Source organism: Marmota flaviventris, chromosome 2 (assembly GCF_047511675.1).
Source record: "Marmota flaviventris isolate mMarFla1 chromosome 2, mMarFla1.hap1, whole genome shotgun sequence".
In the NCBI taxonomy this organism is placed as follows: Eukaryota; Metazoa; Chordata; class Mammalia; order Rodentia; family Sciuridae; genus Marmota; species Marmota flaviventris.
The window spans coordinates 181719905-181732227 of record NC_092499.1 but is presented as its reverse complement, the minus strand read 5'-3'; the positions used below and the strand labels follow the sequence as shown (position 1 = coordinate 181732227).

At 48.4% G+C, this 12323-nt stretch overlaps 1 protein-coding gene across 11 annotated transcripts in view; it reads right to left on the bottom strand.

The window, feature by feature from the left end:
- Positions 1–12323, bottom strand: part of Epb41l1 (erythrocyte membrane protein band 4.1 like 1) — a 71559-nt gene that overhangs the window by 15224 nt on the left and 44012 nt on the right. For 3 of the 11 annotated variants that reach the window (XM_071608895.1, XM_071608899.1, XM_071608897.1), the window contains exons 14-16: positions 5455–5853; positions 3560–3664; positions 1665–1748 (exon numbers count right to left, since the gene is read on the bottom strand). In XM_071608895.1, coding sequence (XP_071464996.1) covers positions 1665–1748; positions 3560–3664; positions 5455–5853 — 588 coding nt within the window. Of the gene's footprint in view, positions 1–1664; positions 1749–3559; positions 3665–5454; positions 5854–6963; positions 7072–7557; positions 9541–12323 lie in introns of all 11 variants that reach the window. The other 8 variants (XM_071608896.1, XM_071608900.1, XM_071608898.1 and 5 more) reach the window with 4 other exon arrangements.

Sequence of the window (12323 nt, the reverse complement as noted above, 5' to 3'; positions counted from 1 at the left end):
GACTGAACAAATGAATCCTAGCAGGCAGTGTATTTTCTTTGATTCTGTATTCCCATCAGGTAGATCATAGAGACCTAATGATGCTTTTGGAACAAATGAATGGACAGATGGATGGATGAGTAAATGAATGCTGTAACTGTCCACTCACCTAAGGTAGAATTTAAATTTAGCCCTACAAGCATCCTAATGCTGCATGGTGAAGGGTTAGGCGGAGCGGAGGAACCGAGTGACCAGGGAAAAGTAAGCAGGCAGGTAACTGGTTTGGATTTATTGATCCTAAAATTTTTATTTATTCAAAACCTACCTTTGGAGCAGTCTAAATCAATGGAATTCTCATTTCATGTGTGTATCAGGGGTTTGGCAAGAGAAAGTATCTGACCACAACTCTCAGTAGCTCATGACATACCTGGATCAGGCACTTGTTACCTCGTCTACCCACAGCCTCAGCCCCAGCCCCAGCCCCATGCAGCCGAAGTGCCCAAAAGCAGGATAAGGGAGCAGAGCAGAGTGGTTGATGTTGAAAGGGGGGCTTCTGGTGTCAGGATGCCTGGGCTTAACCTGGCACTGTTACTTATTGTGTGTGACCTTGGGTAAGTCACTTTACCTCTCTGAACTTCAGTTTCCTCATCTGTAAAGGATGTAAAAGAGAACATCCGCTTTGGTTTCATAATCTATTCAAAGTTCTCAGCTTATTGCCTGACACCATAACTGGTGTGCTGAAGGCTATTTATTCTATTTCATTATTAAAGGCTCTGAAGTCTCTTAAGAACCTATGAACCAGGGGCTGGGATTGTGGCTCAGTGGTAGAGCACTTGCCTAGCACATGTGAGGCTGGGTTCGATCCTCAGAACCACATTAAAAAAATAAACAAATAAGCAAATAAAATAAAGGTATTGTGTCCATCTACAACTGAAAGTTATATATTAAAGAAAGTTTTTAAAAGAACCTTTGAGGGGCTGCGGTTGTGGCTCAGTGGTAGAGCATTGCCTCACATGTATGAGGCACTGGGTCCTATTCTCAGCACCACATATAAATAAATGAATAAAATAAAGGTCCATCAACAACTAAAAAAAAATACTTAAAAAAAGAGCCTATGAACGAGGCAGAATGGGGAGTATTCCCATTTTATAGATGAGGACACCTGTGGCCAAGGACCTTCCTTCATGAATCAGACAGTAAATAGGTAGCAGAACCCTAAGGTTTCTTGGAAGGTGTCCAAAATCTTGAGTTTACAAACTAAGGTTCATTGCTGCCATCTACTGACCATGGTGAGGAAGTGGCCTGAGACAAGAGTAGCCTCCAATGTGGGCCCTGGTGAAGGGCTCTCAGCCTGGAGGTGAGATTCGCCAGCAGAATCTGGAGATAAGATTCTTGCATGCTAAGAATCAAAAAGTACCATCCTCCCTCTTCCCCTGCACAGCTGAGATGGCCCGGATAACAGACTCAGGGATTCCACCTCCCACATCATTCAGTTTGGAAAACTGAGGTCTGATAGTATGTCCTGGGGCAACCTAGGTTCCAGACAGTAAATGATTGTATGTCTCACTCCAATGGGGACAGGGCAGCTTCGAGCTTCCTGAAACAGCCTGGGCATCATTCACTTATCTGGCTATTTTGTGGGGTGAGGGGGCTGGTCATAAGGATGCCTCCTGGGTTCCACTTACCATAGTGGTGGATATGGTCTCCGTAGTGATGGAGGGGGTGGTTGTCATGAACTCCTTCCCCATTGGGGCACTCCCATCAACCTGCTGGCCAGAAGAGGGGTTGTTAGAGATGGAGAGAGCCCTCAGCTGTCACCTGGGCTCATACCATTCCAGTTACAGAGTGACAGGCTGTGGAATGAGCATGCATTGGGGAGCAGTTCACACACAAAACCATAGAGAAGGTACACAGCACCGCCCATTTCAACATTTTTCTTTGGCAAATGAAATATAATCCAAGACAATCTGACACATTCTATCCGAATTTCAGTGCATGTAACTTTTGACTTAGCAATCCATAGAAATTTTTCCTGTGGATATAATTTTTCAAAAGTTCACCCAGAAATATGAACAAGGAAGTTCACCACAGCACTGAATATTAACTGCAAAAGACAATAACCATGATAGGGTATATCAGTGGGAGACAACAAATCAAATTAGATCCCAATTCCAGAGTAAGTTGGAGACCCATATGTTAATGTATGCTGATGTTCAAAATATGTATTTTAAAAAGTAAGGTAAAAAAAGAAAATAATCACTTTTGTGTAATAATTTTAAGTATATAGAGATGAAGGTATCTACATTGGGATATGCATACTTTTTTTCCCCCTGGGAGGCAACATAAGAAAATTTTCATTTGGTTCTGTTTGAATTTTATAACTGAAATTTTTTGTTGTTTTGTTTTAATGTCAATAAGAATTATCAGGCTATGAGAGTTAGAGTCAATTTTAGTTTCTTTTTACTTTTCTGTATGAAAACAAAATACAAGTTACTAAAAACAAAGCAGGTCAGAGAGAAAAAGCAATTTTCCCAAGGTCACACAGCTCATCAGAACTCAAGAGTCTTGCAATCTGTATATGGGGTAAAAATGGGAGCTCATAACCCACTTGAATCAAAGTGTGAAATATGATATATCAAGAACTATGTAATGTTTTGAACAGCCAACAATAAAAAATTAAAAAAAAAAAAAAAGAACTCAAGAGTCTTAACGGGCACTGGAGTCTTGATTGATGCTAGGCAGCCTCATAACTCGTAGCATTTTTACAAAAGTGGGAGAGAAAATTCTGGAAATAATACCGTTGCCTATGTTTCTGGTTTATGTCTCATCTCAGATTTTTTTTTTGTTTTTGTTTTTGCTTTTTTGGCAATATTGGGAAGCAAATCCAGTGCCTTGGGCATCCTAGGCAAGCACTTTACTACTGAGCTACATCCCCAGTCCTTATTTCAGTTCTTGAAACAAAGATTGGTCACTAGGACAGGAAAGCTGCAAGAACTGCAGCTTGTCCGGTCAGAAAGAATCATGAGGGCATCTCTTAGGCCCATAACCTCAATTTTCAAAGTTTAAAACCCACAGAAGAAATGTGGTAAACACACCCTAAGCAGTGTGCCTGGCTTTCCCCAGGGTGCTAGAATGCTAAGAAAAAGGCTCTGGTGCTTTTTTCCCCACCTAGTTTGTTCATTTTGCCAAACTAACGTGGACACTCCATACATTAAAAAAAAATGACCCACAATGAGCTCTTCTGACCAAATTGAGATTGGTCTCCCCAAGCCATCCCTGGGAAAAACCCTCCAATTCCATCAAGTAGTCAAAAAAACAGAGGTCTTAACCCACTAGCCACTAGACCTTGCAACACTCCTACAGATGGGGAAATCAAGACTTTAAGAAGTCTGATCTGCCCTATTCTCCCACCCCCAGAGTTTGGGGAGGACTCTGAGGCTCAAAAGAGCATCAGGATTAAAATGGTGGTTCTAGGGAAGCTGAGGTGGGAAGGTTAGCCAAGGAGCTTGACCATGGCAGTGGGAACCCACACCCAATGCCCAATACCCATGCTTAGGCTCCAGTGGGAAGTGCAGACTACCTGGGTATGGTCCACAGTGGAGATCCTGCTCTGCAGCATGGCCTCTGGCTCAATCTTCTTTCTGATGGCCAGGCTGCTGACAGTCATGGTTTCTGTTTTCACTGGCTACAAGGAAACAAAGAAGGATACTTTGACTCAAGACCCATAAGATGTCTGCTTATAGGCAACTGTGGAATAGGTTAAGAGCTGTGTCCTACCCCACAGCTGGCCGGGTCTCTGGGAAGGTGTGAGGTCAGGGCAGAAGAGGCATGGTGTGAAGTCACAGACAAACAGCCCAAAGGGAGAGCCAGAGCTGCTGGCAGCTCCAGGCAGGCCTGCCTTGTGTCCCTGATCCATGTCCCTGCAAGGGGGCTGTATACCTTTTTAGGCTACCATTAAGAGGACGTTCATAATTCTATTACTAATACGCCCTGTGCTAGTCCCCATGCTAAATGTCTTCCTTGTGCACATAATATTGTTGAATCCTGAAGGCCTTCCACAGTTAAACCTGCACCTTCCAACTGCTTCATTCGAACTAGAGCAGGAGCCACACACATGGAGGCCTGCAAGGGGTGAGGCAGAAGGTGTAAATAAGTGAAGGGACTGGTAAAGGGCTGAGGGCGGAGGTGGTGGAGAGCAGGTGGACTCCACTCAGGTTTGGCCAACTGTTATCACGGCCTCTAGAGATAGGACCATCTGATTTTTTTAAAAATGATATAATGAACCCCTGGATTTTATATTTAATGCCATGATTTTTAAACCAGAGTTAAAGAAAACACATCTTCTGGCTAGATCTGGCCTGAAGGCCACCTGTCTCCAAACATACTCTAGAAGTCTTAAGCTAAATGATCCAAGTCCTCCACCAGGCTGTGCTATTCCCACTCAGGTTTCCCCACACAACTTGAATGGATGAATGGACACTAGCTTGTCATATAGCTGTTGGGGGGAAAGGGATTCTTACAGACGGTTGTAACCCTGCCATCTAGCCATTCATTCAATGAATCATCTCTTGGTGCTGAGAAGGTGCCAGGCTTAGAGGAGCGGCAGAGCAGGCCTGTCAGTCACTGACTGTTGGAGAATCCTGGAGCAGAGGCGTTACAGAGTGGGGAGGGGGACGCAACAAGAGCGACACTTCTGCACAGGGAGTCAGGAAAGCATATGCTAGGAAACTGACATCTGAGCTCTATCTCAGAGCAAGGCACAGAAAGGGAGGACAACCTTCAACCCAAAGGGTACAGCGTGGAGTGAGAACCCAGAATGGATGAGCTGGCATTTTACTGGGAGCATGGGAGGGAGGCTGGGCTGGAAGAGGTGAGGAAGCAAAGGAGCAACATGGACAGAGATGAGTTTCAGAAAGATCTCTCTGTAGCTCTACCGAGGAGGGCCACAAAACAGAGAAGCTCAGGCACAGTTAGTCCCTGTGTCCTTCTCAATGACTATGTATCCTCTTCTCCAGGTGTTTCCCACTACCATCCTGAGACCCCAGGGCTGGATGAACTTAAACTATTGCCCCTTCCCCAGGAAGCCCAGGGAGATGAGCCTGAGCCTGAATGTGGAAAACCATTCAAGATTCAGACCAGGCTCCACAGCCCGAGAGTCTACAGACACATGCTCTCTGCAGGTGCCATGCAACACAGGCAGGAGATGAGGAATTGAGTGAGAACAGACCACCTGTCATTGCTTGACCTCAGCAAGCAATGGGGTCACAGGGTTAAAACACCAAGGAGCGCGTGTTAGGGGTAAACCGATATGGCAACATGCGAGCACAGAGCCATGCTGTTCTGTGGAGGGACAGTCATGCAACATGAGGCAGCTTCAGGCTGCAGCTGGCTGCTCAGTCTTCTCCCGCATGGCCCAGGGCCCTCTGAGCATGCAGTGCCTGGTTGGGCCCAGGTTTCGATGAAGCTCCACTGTACCTCAAACTGGGGCATATCCGGGGTAGAGCAAGCCCCTCGATCCGGGCTGTCCTCGATGCCCCCAGACTCATCATCCTGCCCCTTGAGATCCCGGGAGAACACCAGGCCCTCAGTTTCAGAGTCGCTTTTGTCTCTGTCGAGTTCAGGCAGGCTGCGAGAGAAGTCTTCGAAGGCGCTGCCATGATAGTCACCAATAACCGTGAAGTCCACCTCAGCCTCCAGGCTGGATGTGGAGCTGACCGTGATGCTGGAGCATTTGCGCTCTATGGCCAGGTGGTTGTCTTTCAGGAACACTGCGTCCCTCTCCTGGTCCTGGTCCTCATCTCCTGTGTCACTCTCTGGGGCCCGGGGACGTGGTGGTTTGACTTTCTCTTCCGATCCCTCCCTCAGCCCTGCTCTCTATGGCCAGATAAAACCAGAGGAATGGGATGCAGGGTAGGGAAGGGGAGAGAAAAAAGGAGAGAGAGAAAGAGAGAGAGAGAACATCAAGATGGTGCATGTCAGAAGAAATCTTGAGGCTGTGTTGAGGTCCTGAATGGAGCAAGTCAGGAAATGAAAAATCAAAAAAATAAAACAAAACAAACCCAGGAAAGGTTCCTTGAAATCATAACAAGCTTAAAAAACAAAAAGAATTTCTCAAGAGTAGGGATGCTCCTTCCCAAGGATCTCACACTGATGGCAAAAGCGAGTTCAAAGCAAATATCCTGCCAGTGAGTCCTGGACAGGAGGCCCCATCCAAGGCTTGGATGGAGGAGCCTATCAGAAGCGGCACTGTGCAAAAGGCAGGGATGGAATCCCGGACCCCAGGCCCATCCGTGCAGGCGGCGTCGAGAAACAAACTTAGGAGGGAGGTTAGGTACTCAGGAAACCCAGGGGAGGAGGCAGAGAGGCTGGAGCCAAGAGCTTGAGGAACGCAGAGGAAGCCAGCAAGGCTTGTCAATTCCACTGAATCTCCGTGGACAGGGTCAGCATCAAACAGTGGGAAGAACAATTCAGGGCCAGGCCCTCTGGGGACGAGCTTCCAGGGAGCCGGGTGCTACACCAGATCCACCCTTAGCTCCGTGAGTGGGCCATGGGCAGGCCATGGACAGGAGGTTCTGGTCCCATCAGTGTAATTGACAACAGCAGGCCAAGGAGATGCTAGCAACTCTTGTCCACTATACATACCTCTCAACTGGCCTGTCAGGGATTAAACACCACACACACATTTTTGGCTGGTCCATGACATTGTTTTCTGTTAAAAAACCAATCTAACACCCACAAAATATTTTTTTAAAGAACTTGACTTCAGCTTCTGGAGATTCAGTGTGCTTAGAAATTCACTTGCTAAACGGGCCTCCATTTAGCCAGTTTCTGGAAGGTCGAGAGGTGTGAGGAATACATTCCCGACAAGCCAGAGTGGAGCAGCCACGGGGGTTCGCTGCTACAGCAGGTAGGAATCTAAGAAGCGAAGCATCCTGGCCAGGTGAAGGTAACTAGGTCATCAGGACACAGAGGGACTGTAGAGACCTGAGGGCCCGAGGGGCTGGTGAATCTCAGGTGCCCCCCCTTCCCAGGGGCGTTTGCAGCTAAGCTGGTGAAGCGCTTCTCTTCCCTGACCGCATCTCCGGATTTGTTCTGGATTAGAGAAGACAGTTAGTCTTAAGGAGGCAGAAAGAAACTTGAAAGGGAACCAGAGCGGAGGATGGAAATCTCTGGACTGTCAGCTTCCACAAGGCAGGAGACCAGGGACAGGATGAAGAAAGATCACTGGCTAAGCCAAGCAAGAGGTAGGAATCGAGAGGGGAGGGGCAGCAAGGCAAGCATGTAATCTGCTGGTAGTGGTGGCACCTTCTCCACAGGAGTGTGTGTGACCCTCTGGGCACCAGGTCATACCAAAAGCTGAGGGTCTTTGTGGCCAAGCTAACGTGGGCCAAGCAGATGACCCCATCCTTCAGCCTGGGCTACTCATAGGTGCATTTGGGGAAAAGGCCTCATAGGGATGGACAAGCAGCCTTGGGTTGCAGTAATGATGAGCGGCCACTGAATCATGCTTCTAAAAGGCTACCAGGCATGCGGTCGGTGGGGGACATGATGGGGGCGGGGGCTCACATAGCCAGTTACCCCAGGCGCTTCCTCCAGCGTGGTTTCGCAGCCTGAATCGGGGGACACGAGCTCTAGTTCTGTGCGTCTTTCCTGGTGGAGTGTGGTAGAAATGCCCTCCCTGAAGTGTCTGGTAGCCAGAGGCATCATTGAGGAATGTGCCGTTTTGGGACTGGCAAAGTCCCCTGGGGGCTGGAGTTGGACGAAGCCCAGGTCTAAAATCTTGTTCCGCTGTTGCTCTAACTGACCCATGCAGGCCTCTGAAGTCAACTCATTTGGAAGGACCTTTGTTTCACTCTGACTAGCTCGACGAGTCTCAGCTCCATGGGTCTCAAATATCCGAATTTTGTTGGCCACTGAGGTCTTGCTTATGTCTTCCAGGGAGCCTTCTTGTCCCCCATCCTGGAAAGAGGTCGTCTCTTTTTGCTTTCCCGAAGGGAATACCAACCCCGGAGTTATGACCCCTTCAGCTTCTTCAGGAACAACTCTGGGCTTTCTGCTGGCCACTGGAGGTGCCCTGCGTTCACCTCCTGTGTCAGGGGGCACAATTAACCCAACTTGGTCTTTGGGCTCTGGGCTGTCTTTAGGAAGCTGGACATGTTTGAGAAATACAGGAAATTGATCTCCAAAGAGATCCCTGAGCTCTGAAGGCTCCCCTGATCCATGAGAAGCTGGGCTTGGAGAAGCTTCCTCCAGAGCTTCCAGAGCCTCAAAGTGACCAGGGGAGGCTGGCAGGGAGGTGACCACCTCCATATGAGGAAATGCTGAGGCTTCCTGGTCCCCCATCTTAGGTTGTCCGGTTTGGGTATGAATGGCTCCCCTCTCTTTGGAGAGGAAGTTGCCTCTGTCTGGTTTGACTGGCTTCCTGACATGAGGAGGGATGGTCCACAGAAGGGCATGGGCCTGGGGGTCCAGGCACACCCTGCCTCCTCCATTAGTGGAGTGGTCCTTCCATCCTGCTGAGGGACTTGATCTGGCCTTTTCCCTCAAGTTCCCACTGGCAGGGGGCTCTTCCTTTTCAGCTGCCCTGGCTGTCGGGTGAGACTCTCCCTCCACCTCCTGCTGTGCTTCTTGCCAGTCCTCAGCAAATGTGTGTCCTGGAGAAGGTCCCTGCTGGTCATCCTGTCTTCCGTGGTTCCTGGGAGACCTGGTTCCTTCCTCGGAGGAGGCAATATGGGCTTCATCCTTGTTCCTGCCGGCAGCTGTGGCGGAGCCCCTCGGGTCTGTGGCATTCAGCTCTGAGCTCTCTGGGAGCTCCCCTGGCAGTTCCAGCTTGATGTGTCCTCCAGGAGGGGCATCCAGGCGCTCTTCTCTCTCTTCCAAAGGCAGAGGGAGAACTTGATCTTCAGAATCTTTTTCTCCGTGGTTTAGATAGAAGCTCCTCTCTGCAAAGGAGGTATCAGTCTCATCGCTAGAGTCAGCTCTGGCTTCAGCATGAACAGGATCCAACAGAAATGACTGGAGGCCTCCCTTGTCAGAGGCTGGAGAGGGGATGTCCACCTCTGCTGGCCTGGTTCCTGGAGTTGTGGATCTTCCACACGTCTGGAGCTCCTCCAGTCTCTTCCTTAGCTCTGCACGATCCTCCAACTGACCATCTGAGACTGGGAAGTTCCTGATGGGTGCCTCGCTGATGCCAACCCTGAGCTCAGAGCCCTCAAGGAGCTTGTCTGACAATGTGCATCCTGTAGCCTGGGCAACCCCTCCAGTACCTGCCCTGACCCAGGGGCCTTCCTCCCACACCGACTCAAAGTCTTCTGGACTTGCAATCATCCTCCCTTGCTGCTGAGTTTTGGCATTTTTGGTTCCCACCATTTCTTCTGTGGCCATTTCAACTTTGAACTTGTCCACCAGAATGTCTACCTTGGAGAGTCTGCCATCGGCAAGGACGTCAGCGAGGCCTGCCTCACTTTCTTCCTGCTGTGTGTTGGCCATTTTTAGGAGACTGAGACCGAGTTCTTCTGGCTTAGTGTACTGTCTTTCTATAAATACCCAATGCTCCGAACCCTGTGTTGCAATTGGAGCAAGAAGAGTTAACATGAAATAGCAGGCACCTGAAGGGCGGGTCACCCTTCTCTCTGTAAAAAGGGACGAATCTACCACCAAAAGGTAGTCCAGTGTGGACTGGGATGGCATGTCCCCAGAACCGGTTGGGGAGAGAAAGGCATGATTATGCCAGTCCTTCTCACAGGTTATTCTTCCCATTAAGGCACCCCAAAATAACTGACTGACCTTCCTCAACCCCATCCCTCACTTGATAAGACAGGATGGGTTCTCATGCTCTCCCCATGCTAACAATGGATAAAGTGAGATCCATGGATGGGCCAGGACTCTTCCTCTTCCTCTTTTACTAAAACAATTGCCACTTTCAGAGGAGAAAGTACTTAGATCACTGGGAACTTCTGAATGTTAGAGCTGAAAGAGTTTAAAACATTACTTGGTCTAATCTCCTCAGTGTGTAAGTGGGGAAACCAAGGCCTAGAGAAGGTCAGTGACTTGGTCATGGCTACCACTGACTTTCAGTGCCTGGAATCTCTGCTGACTTATCTCACAACCTTGGAAGATGGGTGTCACCCGTGATCCACTGCCAAGGTAAGGGAAGCATTGAGTTCCACAGGGCTTAGTCTAAAATCTGACCTTTTTATAAGAGCTTCTGGGAAGGAAACAGATTTTGATTATTAGCAAAAATACCAAATGGCCAGGTTAGTGACAGTCAACACAATGGCTTAAAAAGTTTGAATATAATGGATTTCCATCCCAAAGAAATAAATACCAGGGTCCATCCTTGGAGAATTCTAACAAAACTCATAGGGTTATAAAGGGCTGACCAGAATACATCACAGAAGGAAAAGACTTATAGACCCAGGCATCATCATGGGGCAGAGGGACCAGCATACCCAACTGTCTACTGAATGGTCCTCTACCTGCCACAAGGGGTCTTCAAACAGTACTTGGGGGGAACGATGGATTTCTGAATCATTAAGGTGGCAGGAAGGCCATTGGGTTTCTAATATTCTTGGAGCCACAGAAGACTTGTTTCCCACAAAATCTTAATGGAAGTTCATCTAGTATGTAACACAAATATCAGGCAGCCCAGTACCCTGATGCATCACTCTCCTTTGAAATCACTGCTCTGACTAAAGCCCCTCAGAACAGATATGGAAACCTTACCTAGGACTAGTGAAGAAAGGCATCTTGTCCAAGGTCACAGAGTGAGCCAGGGGCAAAGGCAAGGCAGGCCTAGGATCCAGTCCCTAACTCCAAGTTCTGTGAAGTATGTCCTTTCCACCCCACCATGACCACCTCTGCAGTATTTGTCAAAAACTGTTTCTAGCAATAGGAGGGGGAAGGTTTATATGGCCTTAGGCTCCTTTTTAGTTTATGACTGGGCAAAAAGTCTATGAATCCATAAGATCTGAAGGAGTTTGAAGGATCAAAAGAGCGTTGTAACTCTCCACCTCAATACTCCATTTTATCAAATCATGTCTCCATGATAGAGAACAAGACCTTATTAGAAGAATTCTGCCAACATGAAAGAGAGTAGAAAGTGGGGAGGCCTAGACAAAATCTAGCATAGGTTTCTGAGATTTTATTTCAGGTCGTTAGGGCCTTCAGGACCCCAGCACTCGAACTATCAGAGGACTGGCTTCCAAAGTTTATGGAAGCCAGGGCTCCTCATCTCTTTGGGGAATTTGTTCCTTTTGATGCTTCCATTTCAGCTTTACCAACATTGTGAGCCTGGCAATGAAAGCCAAAGTTGGTCAGTGAGGCCCCTTCTGGAACTTTCCTGCTCCATTTCTAAGAAGAACTGGGCTAGATAAGCCACAGTGTGGAGGGCGGAGAGCTGGCACAGAATGGAAGAAAGATTCTACAGGCAGAAAAGAGAAGCACATAGTGATATTTGGTTATTATGTGCCAGGCAATGCTGCCCTTTGTCCAGGTAGTTTTTTTTTTTTGGGGGGGGGACGACTTGGGAGATTGAACCCAGGCCCCTGAACATTCAGCAAGTACTTTGTCTTTGACCTATTCCCCAGTCCTCCAAGTTTTGAAATTTAATCCAGTTGGCAACTGTGATGCCTGCATTGGTACCCTTATTTCAGAAGGGGAAACTGAGGGTCTCAGAGGGAAGGGCCTTGCATAAGATCAGTGTGAACAGTATGGGAAGAAGGAGGAATTCTACTTCTAATAAGCAAATAGGTAGGATCCTGAAGAGGAAAGAGAGAGAGAGAAAGAGAGAACTTTGCTAGCACCAATGCACTGGTAAAAGCACATCTGGCCCAGATCACAAGATGGAACAATGTTAGGGCGGCCCCAGATTGCCACCGCCCTGCAGCTATTCTTTTTCCCAACTGGGGACCTTCAGTGCCTTGTTCAGAACACCACTCCCCACTTGCGAGGGGCTCTGCATCTGCTCCAGTCTTGGAAATGGGAGCAGAGGAGCCAGTTTGGTTCCCACATGAGCTACACACAAGAAGAAACTCTCCCCAAAGGACAGTTCTGCTGACTCCAGGCTACTCAGGTTCCCCCTGGAACTCTGCGAAATATCTGGGCCTTGACCTTCATAGGAGGATGGGATGCTGGATGGGGGACCCTCTAGAAACCATGTCCTGGGAGAAACTGCTGAGGGGCACAGGAGCATTCAGGGAAGGAAAGGTGTGCAGCCCTGTGGGGGGTGGCCTGGGGAGGGCTGCAGAGCAGATCCAAGGTACCAAAGGGCAGGAGGCTACAGGCCATGGATGCAGAAGTTCAGATTTTAAGTCAGTACAAAGACCCTGGCCGGAGCCTAAGCA